Here is a 21,832-nt window from a genome sequence, read left to right as displayed (position 1 = left end):
CTTTAAAATTGCCCACAGTGAAAATGCACTACTAATTTCCAGGAAATGTCATAAGTTTCATTGAATGAGATTCTGTCTGTTTAGTGATTGCTTGAGTACTGATAGATTCCATCCAAACACTTCCTACTATACTGTTGAAATGTTTGAGAAAACAGACGAATTAATATATTAAGTCTAATATTCAAAGTAGAGAGAGTTTAAACCTATTTTAGGAATTTGAAACAGTTATCATCCATAATTTTCTCAAAAATAGATATTTGTGCAAAGCTGTCAAACTGTAATCCTGTGAATAATCTGTTTCAAGAGTGTGTTCATGACATTTTTCTTAGAATTCTAAGAAATATGCCAGATGGTAGAAATGGCAGAGAAGAGGTTTCTATCATTGACAGATGGGAAGATGGATGGAGGGAAGACAAGAATTTGTGCATAGGGCTCAGAGGAGAGGAATTTAGATATATTGACTTCTTAATTGTAAATAAGAAGTCCAGATAGGTGGGTAAGAATAGATTGTTCACCTTTCAGCACCCTGCAATTTAACCCAACCACAGAAGGCAGAGAGGTTTTGGGTGTGGGAATGACTTCTGATAGGCTTCTACTACAGAGCTTCTCAGTAATGATATGAAAGAGAAACTCAGAACATCACTTAGATAAAAAAAAAATCTCATGGGCTGGGAGTTTGGCCTCACTAGGTCTAGCATGCCTAGCATGCACTAAGACCGGTTCAATTCCTTGGTACCACATACATACAAAAAAGCCAGAAGTGGTGCTGAAGCTCAAGTGGTAGAGAAAGGACAGCGCTCAGGCTCTGACCTCAAGCCCAGGACTGGCAAAAAAAAAAAAAAAAAAAAAATCTCAGATACGTATCATGTATTAACACTCATCAAACTATAGTTCTTTCTTTCAGAATTGTATATTTACTTGTCTAGTATGCCTCTTTTTTTTTTTTTTGGCCAGTCATAGGGACTGAATGCAGTGCCTAACCACTGTCCTTGGGCTTTCCTCAAGCCTAAAAAATAAAAGGCAACTCTTAACTCCATTGTCCAGTTAGCTTATTTCCTCTCTATTGTTAATGTCTAAATTACCAGGTCTTCCAACCCATTTTTTTCCTCCCATAATACCATTCTGGAATGATTTTTCTTTTTCTTTTTTTAATTAAAGAATTTATTAACATTGATTTTTACATCATATTTCAAATGATGTGTTTAACAAACAAGTACTCAAGAAGGGTATCTCTGTATACAATCACTGGCACTTAGATTTTAGAACATAATCAAAATTAGGCTGAGGGTTTGTATGTCATAGATACATATTAATCTATGTAATAAAATATTATTTCTACAGAATCATAAGTTTTTATGTCTATGTAGTTGTGTTTATATTTCTAGTACCGTGTCCATAGCATTGGGTATGCAACTATTGAGTCCTCACTCTTGTACTGTTCGGATCTAATAGCCACATATTAAGAATATCATGCGCCTTTTGTTCCTTTGGTCTTGACTTGTCTCAGTCAACATGATTCGCTCTAGATTCATCCACTTCCCTGCAAATGCCACTATTTTATCTTGCCTGTTGGCTATGTAGAATTCCATTGTGTATATATACCACATTTTCTGTATCCATTCATCTGCAGTAGGGCAGCTGGATTGTTTCCATCGTCATTTTTGTTTTTTGATAGTAACAAGACTTGAACTCTGGACCTTGTATTCTTACTTACCATTTTTGCTCCTGTCTGGTGCTCTACTATTTGAGCCATGCCTCTAGCCCAGCTTTTAGCTGATTATTAAAGATGGAGTTTTTTGGGTTTTTTTTTTGTTTGTTTTTTGGCCATCCTGAGCGTTGAACTCAGGGCCTGAATACTGTTCTTGGGCTTTTCCCTCAAGGCTAGCACTCTACCACTTGAACTATAGCACCACTTCCGGCTTTTCTATGTATGTGCTACTGAGGAATTCAACCTGGGTCTTCATGCATGCTAGGCAAACACTCTACCACTAAGCCAAACTCCCAGCCCCTACATGGAATTTTTAGAACTTTTCTGCCTAGGTTGGCTCCCAATCTTGATCCTCTAGGTCTCAGCCTCCTGAATAGCTAGGATTATAGGCATCAGCCACTGGTCCCTTGGCTAGATGTTATTTTTTGTATCACAGAATGGCTTAAATAATGTTTTAGTACTAGAATTGGCATAATATGGTGTGGTATGAGTGGTATGGGGATTACCAACTTACATTTAGCAAATGCCTATTGAAAGCCTACTACATACCAGACAAGTAATAGATAATGAGATAGATAACAAATAAGTTAAATAGATAACAAATAAGAAAGTCCCAGGATAGTGTTCACACCCTGAGTTCAAACCCCAGGATGATGATGATGATGATGATGATGATGATGATGATGATGAAGCAGAAGCAGAAGCAGAAGCAGAAGAAGAAGAAGAAGAAGAAGAAGAAGAAGAGGAAGAAGAGGAGGAAGAGAAAGAAGAAGAAGAGGAGGAGGAGGAGGAAGAAAAGGAGGAGGAGGAAGAGGAGGAGTTGTTAAGGGAAGGATATTGGAACACTAAGTGGCTAGGGGAAGCTTCACTGAGGCCTTCTGTTGCTATTGCTGCTTTTGATACTTACTTAAAATGATTGTCCTATTCTTTACCCATGTGCCAATGACTCACATTTGTAATTCTTTTTTCTTTTCTCCAGTCCTGGGGCCTGAACACTGTCCTTGGGCTTTCTCCAGGCTAATGCTCTACCACTTGAGCCACAGCACCATTTCCCGCTTTTCTATATATGTGGTACCAAGGAATCAAACCTGGGTCTTCGTGCCTCCTAGGCAAACACTCTACCACTAGACCAAACTCCTGGCCCCTCACATTTGTAATTCTAACAACTCAATAGGCTGGGATCTGAGTATCACAGTTCAGAGCCAACTCTGACAAATCTGCCAGACTCTTACATCCAGTTAACTAGCAAAAAGACAGAAGTGGAAGTGTGGCTCAAATGGTGGAGTACCAGCTGTGGGTGAAAAAAGCCAAGCAAGAGTGCAAGATCCTGAGTTCAAGCCCCAGTACTGGCACATACAAAAAAGAATATTCTTGATTAAGATAATGAAAAAAATAATAAGAAAGAGATATTATAGTCTATAGATAGATTGAGAAAGGAAAAGGGGGACAAAAGCTTGAACCAGTACTTTATTTGCTTCCTAAATAATTTGTGACCATTCATTTCTGTATCAAGGATATGATGGTGCTAGGAATTGGTTGACAGATATGACTTTATTCTCCCTACCTCTTATATTAACATATTTTTAAAACAGTGTGTGTGTGTGTGTAAGCAAGCAAGCATTCACCTATTTTTCTCCCCAGAAATCTAGATCCTTTCTTTTTTTTTTCCAGTCCTGGGCTTGAGCTCAGGGCCTGAGCACTGTCCTTGGACTTTCTCAAGGCTAGAGCTCTTCCGCTTGAGCCTCAGCACCACTTCCGGCTTTTTTCTATGTATGTGGTACCCAAGAATCAAACCTGGGTCTTCATGCATGCTAGGCAAGCACTTTAACCACTAGGCCAAACTCCCGGCCCCCTTTCTTTTTTTTTTTTGGCTAGTCCTGGGGCTTGAACTCAGGGCCTGAGCACTGTCCTTGGGATTTCTCAAGGCTGGAGCTCTACCACTTGATCCACAGCACCATTTCTGGCTTTTTCTATGTATGTGGTACTGAGGAATGGAACCTGGGTCTTCGTGCATGCTAGGCAAGCACTTTACATCCTCTTTTTAATCAGTAAAACTCTTTAATTTGCTAGAGATGGCTTTGTACTCTGTTAACCACTCAGTGGAGCAAGCAAGTGTTGGATAGCCTCTTTTTTTCCTTTAGTTGTAAAATTCCATCAAGCTAGCTCGTTAACTGGAGTGGATGGGAACTGGAGAACTATTCATTTGGCAATTGACAAAGGATATTAGAAGAAAGAGAAAAAAAATCTTTCTGGTATGTTTGTATAGGAATTTGGGGATGCAGAGTTTAGTTATAAACAGCTAGATTAATATGTTTAAAAACTTCTATAACTCTTACGTCATTCCTTGTTTTATAACATACTAACAAGTTCTTAGAGGTAGCTAAACCAGTGGTTGGGAAATTCTGTGGATTAAAGATCTTTTAGGAAGTGACCTTGTGGCTCAAGGAGTAGGGTGGTAGCCTTGAGTTGAAGAGCTCAGGGAAACACCCAGGCCCAGAGTTCAAGCCCCACGACCACAAAAAAAAAGAGATCTTCTAAAGGCATTACTCACTAATGGGCAATGTGCTTCGATGATCAGTTGGCAAACAAGAGTTAGCCAATACAGAAAGCCATCCTAAGTCTGTGATTACCCCTGTCTCTATGAAGGAGGGATATAGTTTGTAGGAGTGGGTTCTTTGTGGTAGATCACCTTTGTTTTGTAAATTTTTTCTATATAAAAAGTATCCCATCTGAAGACAGCAAGAACATTTAATGACCCTAGTTGTTAATCATCAAGCAGTTTCCATATTGAGGTATTAGGCTGTTTAAGATGGAAAGGACAGCTGTTTGTCAGCTACATCATTTCTGATAAGATGTTACTACTTTGCTTCCTACTTATTACCTTTTCTTTTTGTCAGTTGTGGGACTTGAACTCTGGGCCTGGGCGCCATCTCTGAGCTCTTCAGCTCAAGGCTAGTGCTCTACCACTTTGAGCCATAGCAATTCCAGTTTTCTGATGGTTAATTGGAGGTAAGAGCCTCATAGTCTTTCATGCCAGGGTTGGCTTTGAACAGTGATCATTAGATCTCAGCTTCCTGAGTAGCTAGGATTATGGGCCTGAGCCACTAGCGCCCAACTCCTACTTAACAGCTTTACCTATTCTTGTTGACCCATGGGAGAAATGAACTACTATATGGGTTCTAGCCAAATCTTTGTCATCAATGGCTCCTAGTTACTTGGAGACCAGAGAGCACCTGGTCATCTGGAGGACTGTCTCCTCAGTGATTGATGCCTATCTCGACAGGCTCCCTAAACTGCTCTTCCATGTTTTCTGAAGTACCTTAAGCATTTCTGCATGGTTACTCATTCTCTTCTATTATACCTCCTCCTCTTGCTTTACTGAATACTGAATTTCCCAGCTCACAACTCTAAGAAGGAGCTTTATTTCAGAGCAGAAAGAGGCCCCCATATGTGGCCTATTATATCCATATCAACTTGCTTACCCTTTTCAGACAGCTATTGTCTTTTAATAGGGTCCTGCCTGGCAGGGGTAGTCCTTAATTCCTGCCATGTAAGAATGGGCAGCTTGAGTTACAGCAAACTACATTTCGGTACTCTGATCAAAAGGCCTCTGTTATTTTTTAAGTTTTTCCACCTCCCTCTCTTTCTCTTTTTCTATATCCTAGGCTAATAATTCAGCACAGCAAGGTCATTACAGACTTTGAGTTGGGAGCTGAGAGTGTTAAATTACTGACCTAGAATAAAAGAGATCTGGGGAGCTCTCAAGAAAGATAAAGGGATTTTGGCCAGTAAAGTGCAAGCCCAGCAACCCCACTTCTTAATAATATTATTTTTCTAATCCTCTCTGTCTCCAGGAATCTTTTCTAGGACAGGGGAAGATCCTCTGGCCAGAGAAACTGGGTTAGGAACTGAGAGACATCTTCTGAGTGTTGTATCCCAGGTGCTGGTAGCCTACTGGGTAGACACTCATATAACTGTCCCTTGTTGGCTCTCTTCTTTGGCAGTGTTTCATTTTCACTCTCTTCAGCCTTGTTCTTATCTTAGTTTGTTCCTGCTACTGTATCAGAATACTACAGAATGGGGAAATACAAGCAATTTTAAGTTTTTTAGCTTAAGGTTAGGGAGGCTAGGAAGTTCAAGTTGCCAAACCTGATGAGGTTTTTGTTGTTGTTGTTGCTGTTGTTTTCTGCATCATAACATGACTGAAGGCATCATATGATGGAAGAGTATGAGAAAAAAAAAAGAGAAAGAGAAGGAAGCTGACAGTCTTTTCTCTTTCTTTTTTTCGCCTTGATTTTTATCTATGTGCTATATTCATATATGTTGAACCATCCTTGCATCCCTGGAATGAAATAACTTGATCAACTTTTTTTTTTTTTAACACTTGAACTCAGGGCCTAGGCACTGTCCCTGAGCTTATTTGGCTTAAGGTTGGCACTCTACTACTTGAGCTACACCTTCACTCTCAGTATTTGGTAGTTAATTGAAGATACGAGTCTCATGTACTTTGCTGCCTGGGCTGGCTTGGAATTGTGATACTCAGATCTCATCTCTTGAGTATCTAGGATTATAGACATGAGTCACAGGTACCTGGTTTAGCGCTGGGGATTAAACATAGAAGGCCTGTACATTCCAGCAAGTATTTCACTTCATCTCTAAAAAATGAGGTTTCAGTATACATTTTCATTAAGATTTATTATCTATAGTTACTTTGTGATTTTTTCATCAGTCACAAAAATGTATTAAGAAATTTCCCTAAAAGGTTGGTGAATGGTTAGATGACAACAAATAAGTTATCAGAAAAATGCTCATATTCTGGGGCCGGGAGTTTGGCCTGGTGGTAGAGTGCTTGCCTAGCATCCACAAAGACCCAGGTTCAATTCCTCGGTACCACATGCATAGACAAAAGCTAGAAGTGGTGCTGAGGCTCAAGTGGTAGAGCTCTAGCCTTGAGAAAGTCCAAGGACAGGGCACAGGTCCTGAGCTCAAGCCCAGGACTGGCCAAAAAAAAAAAGAAAAATGCTCATATTCTAACATAAACCAGTTTTAAGATGGTCAATGCCACAGATTGTGTTATGAATTAATTCAAAGCTTCCCCTGACAAACAAGTGTTCAGGGAACAGCTGAACCCCTTGCTAAATTTATGGTCTTCTTTTAAAATTTCTTGGAACAACTCCCAAGATCTTTAGAAATTTTATAGCACCTCTTTATTTCTCTGGTTTTTAACCAAATAACACATTAGCCTCTCGTCTGCTTTTAAGTCTTTGGAGCAAGACCCTACCTGTCTACCCTATCTAGAGTTCTGGTGTGGTGTGGTGTGGTGTTGTGTGTGCACGCGAACATGCACCCCCGCGCATGCACACATTAATACTGGTGGTGTTTCTGCACAAGGTTTTGTACTTGTTTAGCCTGTATTCTGGGTTGGCATTCTACCATTTGAGCCATACCTCCAGCCCAGTTTTTTTTGCTGGATATTTTGGAGATGGAGTCTCTGGGACTTTCTGCCACACTGTGATCTTCCAGATCTCAGCCTCCTGAGTATGTAGCATTACAGGCATGAACCACCAGTGCCAGGCTACTTATGTGTGTTTACAAATAAAATTCTCTTTTGGAATAAGTAAACGAGCAAATGAAATTGAAATCTAAGCCTGGCACCCGTGACTCATGCCTACAATCCTAGCTATTCAGGAGGCTGAGATCTGAAGATTGCTGTTCACAACTAGCCTTGGCAGGAAAGTCCGTGAGACCCTTACTTCCATCCAGTTAACTACCTGAAAGCGGGAAGTAGTGCTCTGACTCAGAGTGGTAGAGCACCAGCCAGCCTTGAGCAAAAGAGCCCAGGGATAGCACTCAGTCCCTGAGTTCAAGCCCGACAACTGACCAAAAAACAAAGACAAAACAAAAAACAACAAAAAAAAAAAGAAGGAAAGAAAGATTGAAATCTAATGAGTTAATAAGAAAATTGTTTCTTTTCTTTTTTTCTTTTTTTTTTTATAAGATATTGCGAAGAAACTGATTTTTTTCCACCCTAAAGCTGTGCTCTTATCTTAGGAGTTCCAAATTAATACAGTGGACTTAAACTTGGAAAGTAAAGCAACAACCACAACAAAAATTTCTTATTCAAAGTCAGGAAAGTGAGTACTTGAAAAATACACATGGATTTGCCAGTATCTTTAGAGATAAATAAATATGGCTAATGGAAAAAAGTGCATTTGGGGGCCAGGAGTTTGACCTAGTGGTAGAGTGCTTGCCTAGCATACACAAAGACTTGGGTTCAATTCCTCGGTACCACATACATAGAAAAAAGCCTAAATGGGGTGGGAGTTCGGCCTGGTGGTAGAGTGCTTGCCTAGCATGCACAAATTCTTCTGTACCACATAACATAGAAAAAAAAACCTGAAGTGGTGCTGTGGCTCAAGTGGTAGAGTGCTAGCCTTGAGAAAGTTCAAGCCCCAAGACTGACAAAAAAAAAAAAAGTACATTTGTTTTCTGAAATGTAAGACTAACTCTGAGATAACAAGGAAAATGAGGAAGTGACTCTGGCTCCAGTGATAGAGTGCTAGCCTTGTGAAAGTAATAGCAGAGGAACACAGGCCATATTGAAATGATGACTGCAAGATGCTAACATCAGCATAATGGACAAGATGCTAAACCAGCCGGTGGCCCTGCCCCCAGGCACTGAGCCCACCTTCCAGGGACTAACTCACTGAACGTGGGCTCTGACCGGCAACTCTTATGACAGGGTCCTGTCACTTCCTTGTTGCCGCATTCTCTGCCTTGATGGTAGAAGTCATGAGAACCAAGGACATGTAGGTAAATCAGGTCCATCTTGGACTATAAATGTTGTTAGTGTTGCTCTCAGATGGGGTGGGAAGGAATTACAGCACTCTGTCTAGAGATCTGCTTGGGGCTACAGATACTCAGCCAGTGGGTTTCAGAGGATTGGCTAGTATACTTTCCTTATTCATCTCCAATGGTTCTTCCCTTAAGGGAAAGTGTTAGAGAAGGAAACATCTTCATTTCATTCAGGTTGGTGGGTCATTTTCCCAAGGAGCCCATTTTCAGTCTTTTATTTCAGACTGAGGTTGACCTGTCTCACAACTGATGTAATGCCAGTTTCAGATTCATCCCAAACCACAGCATTACATATATGTGGATGATTAAAACCACAACAAACAACCTAATAAAACCTCAGTGTGGCTGGAAAAAAAATATTAATGGGGGGCTGGAGGCTCAGTTAGTAGAACAATAACCAATGAATGAAAGCAGCAGGTACCAAGTTTAAGTCCTGATCTCAGACCTAAAAAAAAAAAAAAAAAAAAAAAAAAAAGAAATAATCAGCCCTTGGGGTTGGAGGCGTGGCCCAGTTGGTAGAGTGCTAGCCAATGAGCAAAAGTGACAGGTACCAAGTCCCAGTCCCAGTCTTGACCAGAAAACAACAATAACAACAACAACAAAAACCTACCGAGAACCTTCTTAAGGACTCTGGTAAGAGCAAAAGCTGTAGCTACATACAAATAGTGAAATTTACCTTAAAATAGTCAGGATCTGATGGCCCATGCCTGTAAATCATTCTGGCAGTCAGGAAGCTGAGGCAGGAGAGTCTCGAGTTCAAGGCTGGACTAGCAGCCTGGTCTACATAGTGAGAATCTGTCTTTAGGGAAGAAAAAAAAAAGTAAAAAATGATTAGGGAAAGATGATATACCTGAGTGATAGTTTATTGAGGCCCTGAGTTCAGTCTCCCGCACAGAAAAAAGAAAAGAAAAGAAAAGTTGTAGTACCACACAAAGAAAAGATAAACAGAGGGGGGAAAGAAACAAGAAAGTAGAATTGAGTTAGAAGGGAAAAAAAGAAAAGATAAGAAATCATAGGACAATATGTAAAAAAAAAAAAAAAGATAAGAAATCCGAGGACAGTATGTTTACCTGGCAGGAAAACAGACAGAAGCAATGTGAGAGCTGACAGTACAAAGGAAAATAATTTGATAGGGAGGGAAGGGAAGGATGTGAAGGGGACTAGGGGTGCCCCACTTACAACACTGGATGCAAACAAGCTGAGCCAGGTGGGATGTGACTATGGAAAGACAGAGCTACGAGAAAGAAAGAACAGGTGACAATTTCAGAGACCAAATAAGCCAGACATACATAACAGAGGTGAGCTGCAACCGAAATACTGTAACATTCTAAGTCTTTGTCCAGAAACGTCCAACAGAGCTAGCTGATAAATCTCCAAAGAAACCATGCAAACAGGATTATTCTGGGTTTCAAATGAAATTAGGCAAACTCCCAAAAAACTGTGACCATGAACTCCACTTTGAGGCCTTGAGGAATGGCTCAGAAACCTTGTAGGAAAGAGACAAATGAGAGACGTATAGCAACTTTAAAAAATAGTATATGAAAAGCATTTCTAGATTACTATCCTGTCTTTGTATTATTTAAATTTCTAACATACTCTAAAGTGTGTGGATGCAGTCACTTTTCCCAGTCCTTTGTGCTTTCATTCCCAACCCTAATGTGCAGCTTTCCCTGTCTACTGGCTTCAGTAAATCAGCCTTGTGAGAAGAATGCTTCTTTGCATGTGGAATGGATGGTACCAAACCATCTAACTTCTCCACTTTCTCAGTTGTAAAGAGCCACTGAGAAAAGTAATTGGGAGGTTACTGTTGCATGCTAGGCTTTCATCAGTAACTTTCAAGTTTGTGGGCATCAGAAGGAGTTTGAATGTACTGTGGCAGGGTTTTGATTAAATTGTAATCAAAGATCTAATGGGGAAATTTATTTTCAGAGAAGCAGCATTGGGTCTCTTTTTCAGCCTTTGTGGGCAAAATTTGATTGGTGATCAACTTGTTGGGAAACATTCACCTCTGCCCTTGGCAAAAGCTCAGTCAGGGACAAGACTGTGTTCCGCTCTGTTTTAGGAAGAGTCTTTCTGGGCTTTGTTGGCAGAAAAGGACTTGGTAAAGTGACTGAGGAAGAAATGACACTTTCTCAGTACTTTGAAATAGCCTCCACACTATGAGGGTATATGTGGCTATCTCATGAGTTCTCATCATAATGCAGTGAAATCTGATCCCACTGATGTCATGGTCTGAAAACTAGCTCTGATTCCTGTGATTATAGAAGCAGAAAACAAAACAAAACCTCAGTGTATGAGGCTAGTATTAGAGTAAACTGATAACTGATTTTTTTTTGCTGTTTCAGAAATTGCAAATCATATCTACCACAATGGCAGCTAAGTGCTCATAAATTAGTTTACCTATTCCCTGATAGAGAGTGAAGATTAATAAAGCCCTGTCAGATTTCTTCTTAAATCTGGGGATTTTTTTAAAAAAGAAGACAAAGATCTTAGATATTTACTGTAATTAAGCCAGTGCTCACAAAGAGGAGATGAAAATGATTCTGAATACTTATCTATTTTCAAAACCACACTGATACTTATTTCTTCATGGGCAACAGAGAACCTGCCATTAACAAATACAGCAGTTCACCTGATATATGTCAGTGGACAAAAGCTCATTTATTACAATCTCACTTTGTCAAATTTCCTTTGGAAACAGGATCATATTGTACACTTACTTTTCCCTGTAGTAAGTGTATTGTATGTTTGAGCAATAAGATGATAGATAACAATAGTGTAGTAGAGAAGTAATAATTCTTAAAAGTACTACATTGAATCTTTTTCCTTCCTTCCTTCCTTCTTTCCTTCTTTCTTTCTTTCTTTTTCTTTCTTTCTGGGTCATGGGGCTTGAACTTTGGGCCTGGGTGCTATCCCTGAGCTCTTCAGCTCAAGGCTACTGCCCTACCCCTTGAGCCACAGGGCCACTTCCCATTTTCTAGTGATTAATTGAAGACAGACTTTAGTGCCTGGGCTGGCTTTGAACTGTGATCCTCAGATCTCAACCTCCTGAGTAACTAGGATTACAGGTGTGAGCCACCATGCCTGGCGTACATTGAACTTTTATGTATAATTTTCTTATAGTATATTGTAAGAAGCTGGTAATGATTTGGAGAAACTGGGACCCTTGTGCATTGTTCATAAGACAGTAAAATGGGGGCCAGTAGCTTGACCTAGTGGTAGAGTGCTTGCCTAGCATGCACAAAGACGAGAGTTCAATTCTTCGGTACCACATAGATAGAAAAAAAAGCCGGAAGTGGTGTTGTGACTCAAGTGGCAGAGCTCTAGCCTTGAGAAAGCCCAAGGACAGTGACCAGGCCCTGAGTTTAAGCCCTAGGACTGGCAAAAACAAACAAACAAAAACAAATATTGTGATTCTACTTGTATGAAGTAACAAAAATAGGTAAATTTGGTTGTTTTTTGACTGTGTGTTTGGGGTGTGTGTGTGTGTGTGTGTGTGCCAGTGCCAGTAGTCCTGGTCTTGAACAAGGGCCTGGGTGCTCTCCCTGAACTTTTGTGCTCAAGGCCAGAATTCTACCACTTGAGCTGGCTTTTAGGTAGTTAATTGGAGTTAAGAGTATCCTGGACTTTCCTGCCCAAGTTGGCTTTGAATTGTGATCCTCAGATCTCAGCCTCCTGAGTAGCTAGGATTACAGGCATGAGACACTGGTACCTGGCTCTAGTCCTGGGGCATGAACTCCGGGCCTGGGCACTCCCCTTGGGCACTTTTTGCTCAAGGCTAGCGCTCTGCCATTTGAGCCACAGCGCCACTTCCCACTTTTTCTGTGTATGTGGTACTGAGGAATCAAACCCCTGGTTTGGGCATATGAGGTGAGTACTCTACCACTAGGCTACACTCCCAGTCCTCCAAAAATATTTTTTAATTTGTTTTTATTGTCGGGATAATGTATAGAGGGGTTACAGTTACATTCGTCAGGTAGTAGGTTTATTACTAAAGTAATTTTTTTAAAGAAAAACTGCTGGGCTAATGGCACCCAGCAATTTTTTTAAATATTATTATCAAAGAGGTTACATTTCTGTAAGTCAGGTTATGAGTACAATGCTTCTTAGTCAGTGTCACCCCTTCTATTATTCACCCTTATTTTCCCCTCCTTCCCCTACTCTCAAGTTATGCAGTTCATTTTTATGTAATGTACATTGTCTATAATGGCTGCAGCAAACTGAGAGTTTTATTATTAGAGACTTAGAAGTGAGATGTGATGAAATTTAAGCATGAGGAATAGAGTAAGGAAAAGACTATGCAAAATATGGCATTTGAGATAATGTTTAAAGGCTGAATTAGCATTATAATTTCCCTTACCATTTAGACTATGATCTAGACACCAGCTTTTTATCCCTGGGGTATGAAACATACTATCTTGGCCAGATAGCTTCATAAATTTAGTCTGTAATGTTATCATTGTAGGCTTCATTTGCTGGAAATGTAGTCTACCCCATTTACCTGCCACATCCCATTTACTGTAGTTTTCATTTCCTTGCATAAGGAACAATAGCACTGGCCTAAACTGCATGGGTAGGTTAACCCTTTCAGAAACTTTTACAAATCTCTTCTCACATAGTCATTTGCCGAACATTGTTCTTAACCTTCTTCATAGTGTCTTAAAAGTAGATTTCTATGCTAGTGTACCTTGAAAAATCAGAAGTGTGTGATTTGCTTTTTCATTACAGTGCTGTTAATATTACTGGAAGAGGCTGGTTTTATCTTAAGTGATAACATATTCTGCTAAAGACAGCACACTCAACCTCCCCCTATCCCCAACCCACTGGTCTGTGAAAAAAGCATCAGGATAGATGATGGCTCCTGAATTTGTTTCCTGTTCAGTTCACATTCAGCTATTCTTTTCTTCTCTCAATGGTCCACAAATGAAAAGTGGCATTTGGATTTACCAGTTCCCTCTGTTGCTTGCTATCTTCACTTTAACGTCTGCTTCTCCACAACGATTAATATATTTTCCACTCATGAGTTACTTGTCAGGGATTTTAGGAGTTTTCTGGAACCTGTCTGCCCTTGGTATGGAAGATTACTGGATAATTGCCTATTCTCCTGTGGAATTTCCATTTTTAGATTACACCAGGCTCTACAGCCTAGATCTCTTTGGCAGGAGAACCCAAAGGCAGAGTATGTATTTTTTTCTTTCTCTGGCCCAGTTTAAACAATGAGTCACTTGGGCCCTGGGGCTTTGCTTCCTACTCTCACTTAGGGGCCACTTTCTACCCAGTTCATCTTGCTTGCCTTTTGTGTTCTATTTAGAATTTTCTGAATCCTTAACATATGGGGTTTGTCTCTGTGATTTTAGTCAGGGAAGTGTAGGACATTATCCCCAAGATGGAACAGACAATCCAGTCATATCCAATCAGTGTGTCACCTTTACAGAAGCTGGGAGATGCCAGGATAATGCAGGAAAAAAATACCTTTGGGGGAAGCATAATTCATAATGCAGCAGAGGAAGTAGTATTCCCCCAAAAGACATGACTACTAGTTTTATCCAAGTAAAACCTGAAAATTACCCTCCCTTTTTTTTTAATGTTGTAGAAAGGTTTTAAACTTCTTCAAGGTATAATGTTGGGGGGAAGGCATGTCAATGAATTGGACTCCCACGAGTTTCCTAGGAATATAGTTATATGAAAAGAAGGACCTACTCTAATCACAGACATCCTTCCTTTTCCCCTTTGGCAGTGGTAGTAGTAGCTCCATCTGTTTTTGTTTTTTATTGTGTTTTTTGTTTTTTTTTTGCTTGTTTTAAATAGTCCTAGGGCTTGAACTCAGGGCCTGGGTGCTGTTCCTGAGCTTTTATGCTCATGTCTAACTTGAGCCATAGCTCTACTGTCAGCTATTGTGTATGTGTGTGTGTGTGTGTGTGTGTGTGTGCGTGCACGTGTTCATGTGTATGTGTACATATGCATGTTCACTTAATTGGAGATAAGAGTCTCAATGACTTTCCTACCCATGCTGGCTTCAAACCTCAGTCTCCTAACTAGCTAGAATTACAGGAATGAGCCACCAGTGCCCAGCCTCTAATTTTGAACTTTCATTTTCATTCTAGCCTCTTTCTAATAATCTGTTAACTTTTCTCTCTGCAGTTTTAATAGTGTATGTCAAGGAACTCACATTCTCTTTCGAGAATTCAGCTTCATCCAAGCAACCCCTCACAACAGGGCATCATTTCTTCGTGCCTTCTGGAGATGCTTTCGAACTGTGGGCAAAAATGGGGGTAAGCCAATATTCCTCCCTTTCCTCTTTCCTCCCTTCCTGTTGCCCTCCATCCCTATTTTTTCTAACTTTTGTCATTCTTATATTCCTATAAATACCATTTGAATGAAAACTGTTCAAGGCTTTTAAAGATACACATCCACACACACACACATATAGATATATATATATCAGAAATATTCCATCACCACTGCCATCACTAATGATACCTATTAAGAACCAAATATAGCTCTGCACACTTTAGGTATAATAATAATTCAATCTTCACAATAGTACTCCGTGGTAGGCATTGTAATCTCCATTTTGTAAATAATGAAAGTGAGGATCAGAGAGTTAAGTAACTTGGAAGGTTAATAGCAAATTCTAGATCCAGATTAATACCCTGCAGGCTGGCTCCAGATCTTGGCAGATATTAAAATACAGTGCAGTAAATTTAAGAAATAATGTGAATATAATCATACCATATTTTATAGCATTTCACTTCATTGCTCTTTGCATATTTGTATTTTGACACATTCAATGTTTGTGACAACTATAAATAGAGCAAGTATATGAGACCATTTTTCCAGTAGCTCATCTCTATCACATTGGAGTAATTCTGACAATACTTCAAACCATCACTATTATACTGCCATTATCTCTGTTATAGTGATCTGTGAACCATGGTTTTTGATGTTATTGGTCTGGTAATTGTTTGGGGGTTCTAGGAATCCTGTCCATATAAACCGATGAACTTCATGAATAAATGATATATGTGTTCTGACTGCTACACACCTTGTCATTTCTCTGTCTCCCTCTCCTCAGAACCCCCTGTTCTCTGAGATACAGCACCTTGTATTTAGATTAATTAATAACCCGACAAAGGCCTCTTAAGTGTGCAAGTAAAAGGAAGAGAAGCTTGTCAGTCTGTTACTTGAAATCTAAACTCAGAAATGATTAAACTTAGTGAGAAAGTCATGTCAAAACTTAAGATTGGTCAGAAGCTGAGCTTTTTGCACAAGCAGCCAATTGTGAAGGCAAAGGAAAGGTTCTCAAAGGAAATTAGAAGTGCTACTCCAATGAACACACAAATGATAAGAAAGACAAGCTGCCAAGACAGGCATGGTGGCACATGCCTGTCAACCTGGGTTGCATAGCAAGTTTCAGGTCAGCCTATCTCAAAATACCAAAGACAAACTGGGAGAGAGAAAGAAAGGAAAGGAAAGAATGGAAGAGGAAGGAAGAAAAGAAGGAAGGAAGGGAAACAAAGAGAAATTGCCTAATTGTTTCACTGTTGATATGGAAAAGTACAGTAGTGTGCATAAAGGATTAGCCACAATATCCCCTTAAGGCAGAGCTAACCCAGGGTAAGAGCTCTGCCCCCTGCAGCTCTCTTCAGCTCTGCAAAGGTTGAGAGATGCTGCAGAAGAAAACTTTGAAGCTAGCAGAGGTTGGCTCAAGACTACTGCCTTACCCCTTGAGCCACAGCAACACTTCCATCTAGTATACTATAATAACCCGAATATACAAATAAATGAAGCACAGTAAAGTAGTTGAGGATAATTATTTCTCTGGTCTCTACATAAACACCCATGTACATGATTGTATAGGTGGATTTTTACTATTTATTCAGACTTTGTCTTTCCCAGTTCTTTTGTTAGAAATATTTATTACATACCTATTATATTCACATATGTTGTATACAGCTAGATCTGGTTTCTTGATACAGCATGTGGAGGTAGCTATGGAAAACAGATAGCCTTATTGTTTTCCTGATTTAGAACTGGGGCCTCTTCAAGAATTTATACTTGCACAAGGGATTCATGTAGCATTTATACTCTAAGCAGATGTGAGTTTCTTTATCTTTCTAATAGCAGCTGCCAGTGATCCATCCAGCTGCTAAAGGGAAGCAGCTCCAAGTCCTTACCGATTCTCTTATGCCATAAACAAGACGTAGATTTTTTTTTTCTTTTCTTTTTGGTCAGTCATGAGGCTTGAGCTCAGGGCCTGAGCACTCACTGTAGCTCCACTACCGGTTTTCTGATGGTTAATTGGAGATAAGAGTATCACAGACTTTCCTGTCCCAGCTGGTTTAGAACTGCAGTCCTCAGATCTCAGCCTCCTGAGTAGCTAGGATTATAGACATGTGTGAGGCACCAGAGCCCAGCTAAGACCTAGATTTTACAGTGAATATTTGTTACTTTACTTCTTAGTAATAGATTCTTTCCTCCATAGTACCCCTCCCCCCCCCACCTCCTCCATTTTTTGTGGAGGTTTGAGCTCAGGGCCTGTACTCTACCATTAAGCCAGACACTCTACCATTGAGCCATGTCTCCAGGCCTCTTCCACACTGGTTGTTTTGGGGTAGGATCTCACTTCATGCCAAGGTACATGCTTGGACCACTATCCTCCCATTTTATTCATTCCACCACTTCTGGGATAACAAGCACATACTACCACAAGCAGTTTCTTCCACTGAGATGGAATCTCACATCTTTTTCTGGCTTAGACTTTGATCCTCCTGACCTCAGTCTCCTAAGTAGCCCAGGTGACAGGTGTATACCACTGCATCCACAGCCTCTGATTTGCTTATCTAATGCAACGTTAGTGTCTGGGTAACTCTAAAATCTTTAAATACTTCAATATATTCTTAATTACGTTCCTTCCCCCCCCCCCCCCATGAAACCTTGGAACATCATTTAGTCTCGGAATGTGTCAGTTCCCAATTTTAATCCAAAGTGAGCTCTTGGATGAAAGTTTTGAAAGGAAAAGACTTATTTTGTCCCAGTTTTTGCAATAAAAATGCCAAGTACCAGGGCTGGGAGTTTGGCCTAGTGGTGGAGTGCTTGCCTAGCATGCACGAGAACCCGGGTTCAATTCCTCAGTACCACATATATACAAAAAGCTAGACAAAGTGCTGTGGCTCAAGTGGTGAAACTCTAGCCTTGAGAAAACACAAGGACAGTGCTCATGCCCTGAGTTCAAGCCCCAGGACTAGAAAAAAAAAAAAAAAACAACCTAAGTACCTACTTAGTGGGGCTGCTACTACAGTGTTTTTCTGTGCACAATTTGGTAGAATATTATGTACAGATTTTAGCATTATGGAGAAGAAACTAACTCTTCTGGGAGCTATAAAAGAACAATGTTCCAGCAAAATATGTCTAAAAATTAAGCCACCTGTAGGAAACGAAAAACCTTATCCCTTCATGCAAGAAATATTTTATTCCAATTTTTAGCATGTACAGTCATGCATTGACCTTGATACACAACTAAGTATTGAATGCTGTGAAGTTTCCTACATCTAAGTGTCACATAATTTCATGGATACTACTTTGAACGTCTTGTTTTTTTCGGCAGCTGTAGACTCAGAAACAATAAATACGGAAAATCTTTCCAAATATAAAAGCCTTTTAAATCTACCTTCTCATTTTATTACCTCTTTCAGTGTTGAAAGATTTATCAAAATTTTTCATATTTGGCAAAAATCAAAATTCCTTTGAGGTAAATCTTTTCTTTGGGGATATCAGCTCAAAAGAGCTTTTTTTTTTTTTTTTTTTTTTGGCCAGTCCTGGACCTTGAACTCAAGGCTTGAACATTGTCTTTGGGCTTTTTCAAGGCTAGATCTCTACCACTTGAGCCACAGCACCACTTCCAGCTTTTTTTTCTATGTATGTGGTACTGAGGAATCAAACCCAGGTCTCCGTGCATGTTTAGGCAAGTACTTTACCATTAGTCCAAACTCCCAGGCCCCTAAGAGCTTTTTATTCAGTTTATTTTTAGTTAGAATTTAATTTGGGCCTCTGTGCTTTTGTAAATACATACATATATCTATGTATATACATAATTGATTTTTTCAGTTAATAAAATAATGATTAATATTTCCTCTTTTCACTCATGAAGAAGTACATACTAAGGGACACGTCCTCTTCCCATTAGTAGTCTGAAACAGCTATTTTTTCCAATATTGGACATGTGTAGTGCTGACTATAGGAACTGAGAGACAGTTTCTGCAAGATCTTCAAAGAACATGGTGGGAGTTTTATTAGTGGAGGGGACAGAGATTAGAGGCCAAGAAATTGGAGATAGCTAGCAATTGCAGGCAGAAATAGTAGAGAGGCAGAATTGCTCAATGAACACCAGAACAGCGAGTCTTTGGTGCTGAAAATGAAACACTAGGAAATGAGAGACCAAATAATTCCTAGTAGATATACAAGTTTGGCATAGTGTTCACTTCTACCAGCCATAGTGGGAAGACCTCAAGATATTCCAAGTGTGAGATAAAGTCTTCAGCAGCTTAAAAGCAAAGCATTAGTCAGATGTGCAAGCAATTTAAGTGTACAGTCTTCAATATGTAATGGGTTAACTTAGGATTTCTATTTCACTGTGGTGCAAAAGTGATATATATTCATTAGAATTGACTGTGAATTTTGAATTTTGATCTTTTCCTGAGATGTTATATGTGGTAGGAGACTTGAATGATGCTTCATGCATTTTTGATTTGTAACAGTTTCAACATAGGATGAGTTTGTTAGAACATAGCCCCATTGTGACTTTAGGTGTATTGATATATCAGAACAAAGAAATCGAACTTAGTCCAACACTCAATAATGGAAAGCTCCTATAGTCTAGTACCCAAATACAAATGACCAGACATTTAAAAAAGAAAAAACAATGCAGAAAAATAGGATCTTTAACCAGGAAAAAAACCCAGTAATAACACAGATTCATTCAATAAATACACACTAATGGAAACTAAAACCCCCATAGACCTAGAAATGACCTATGTAGGAATTAATAAGGACTTTAAAAGTTTGTTTTTTTTTGTCCTAGCATTTGAACTCAGGGTCTTACACTTAATAGGCAATCATGACTTGAGCCATGCCTCCTGTTCTCTAAAAGTTATTTTAAATAATATATTCAAGTATTTAAAGGAAACCATTGATATGAGTGGGAGATAGATTATGTACAAAAATTCAGATAGAATTTCTAGAGATGAGGGCCGGGAGTTTGGCCTAGTGGTTAAAGTGCTTGCCTAGCATGCATGAAGACCCGGGTTCGATTCCTCGGTACCACATACATAGAAAAAAGCCGGAAGTGGTGCTGAGGCTCAAGTGGTAGAGCTCTAGCCTTGAGAAAGTCTAAGGACAGTGCTCAGGCCCTGAGCTCAAGCCCAGGACTGGCAAAAAAAAAAAAAAATACAGCATTCAGTGAACATGGTGATAATGTTGAGTGTTTCTATGTAGGTTATGTTATCTTTCTCCTTATAGTCCTATAGGTAGATGTTATTCCCATCTCTATGACATAGAAAATGAAATTGAAATTTAGAAAGTTAAATAACTTGTTCAAGTCACATAGCTGGTAAGTGAAAAAGCCAAATTCTACAGAAACCAGAATGCTGAACTCTAGTGTGTCACTGTTTCCCTGTACTCCTTAACACTGTATGAAATACTGGAAATACAGGGGTGAGGGACTGTACTTTCCCTCAGGGAGGGACAACTGCATTGTCCACAGATGGTTTCCAAAGCATTTAAGTGATTATTAGAGCCATCTGTAATATTGAGTAATAGTACAAGGAAGAGATCATACTTCCTGCAGAATAGGGAAAGACTATAAGGGAACCAAGACATTTGGGATGTGTTGTAGTGCCGTAGAAAGACACCATGAAGTAAATAAGGAATACATTTTCCTATCCATGTACTAAAACCAGGCCCCACCCTGCTTAACTGCCAAGATCTGGTGTATCCAGGGCGGTGTGGCTGTATATAGGAGTACATTCTAGAACAAGAAAACAAGATTTGAAAAATGTAGTGACATGAAACCATACAATTCCTTTGGAAGATGATAAAGTTCATTGTGGTGTGGCTGGTTTTTAGCTCAAAAGAAACATCCTCCCATTTCAAAAGGAAATAATGCTAAATGCTTAGCGTGTGCCTGCCACTGAGCTGAATGCTCTACATGAGTCATTCATTTAATCCACACAGAGAGCATATGTGTAGATATGATTATTACCCTGATTTCTACATTGAGAAATTGAAACTCAGAGAGGTATGTAACTTGCACAAGGCCATATTTTTAAAAATAGCATGACTTATATTTGCACATAAGTAAGTATTCACAAAGCCTTTGTAACAGCTGCTGGATAGGTTCTGAAGGACTTTATTTGTCCTAGAATAAATAAGCAAAAAGTGTGCCTTCTCCTGAAGTTAGTAGAACCTTATCAGTTTGTGTGTCATCTTCACATGAGACACTGGCAGGAGTATAGACAACAGAAGGCAAAGCAGGTAAACTGAAGACAGACCAGATAGGAGACCACATAGAAGACCCTGAAGTAGTTATTTAAGAAGTGACTTGAAAGACCCCTGAGTGATTGGGTGTGGAATGTGGGAAAGAACAAAATGAATGAGGGAGCTAAAACATTGCCAGTTTCATTCTTCCACTTTCCCCATTTCCTCTTCGTTCTTCCCTCCCTCCCTTTCTTTTGTTCTCCCTTTCTCCCTTCTGTCCTCTCCCCCTCTCACTCTCTCACTCTAGTTCTCTTTTTACATTTTATTCTGAATAAGTGTTTGTTTGTTTTTTAAATTAATTCAGCAAATACCTCCATGTCAGTTGCTGATGGCAGAGCAGTCTTTGGGGACAGGCAGAAATTCTTCCTGTCTTAAAGTCTGTACTCTGATAATCTGACTCCTGACAAAAACCCCTGCTTTTATGAAGTTTGCATTCTAAGAATTAGGGATCGGTGCTGAGTTGATGATTTTTTTTATATTGTCAGTTTTTCCAAAATACCTGTTCTTTTGGTGTAGACAAAACGGGTGCAGGTTGTACTTTAATCTGACTTTGACCAGTACTTCACCTCCACATTTTGTCCCAAAAAACTTGAGTTACTGTCTCATATTTTTAAATTAATTTGTTAGTTTCTACAGTTCTATACCCTTTTCATTTTAACTTCTTCCAAATATTTCTCCAAGAAAAAGTTGACAGTTTATTCCCCCTTGAATCTTTCATCTCCTTACCTTTAGTAA

General features: G+C 39.5%; 1 protein-coding gene across 2 annotated transcripts in view; it reads left to right on the top strand.

Annotated features, from left to right (window-relative positions):
- Cstpp1 (centriolar satellite-associated tubulin polyglutamylase complex regulator 1) overlaps positions 1-21,832 on the top strand; it is a 152,484-nt gene that overhangs the window by 47,841 nt on the left and 82,811 nt on the right. For both annotated transcript variants that reach the window (XM_090347797.1, XM_090347796.1), the window contains exon 3: positions 14,705-14,835. In XM_090347797.1, the coding sequence (XP_090203923.1) occupies positions 14,705-14,835 (131 nt within the window). The remainder of the gene's footprint in view (positions 1-14,704; positions 14,836-21,832) is intronic.

Source organism: Megascapheus bottae, chromosome 16, assembly GCF_031878675.1.
Source record: "Megascapheus bottae isolate mThoBot1 chromosome 16, mThoBot2.hap1, whole genome shotgun sequence".
NCBI lineage: Eukaryota > Metazoa > Chordata > Mammalia > Rodentia > Geomyidae > Megascapheus > Megascapheus bottae.
The sequence above is the reverse complement of the archived record's forward strand: the minus strand, read 5'-3'. Positions and strand labels throughout refer to the sequence as shown.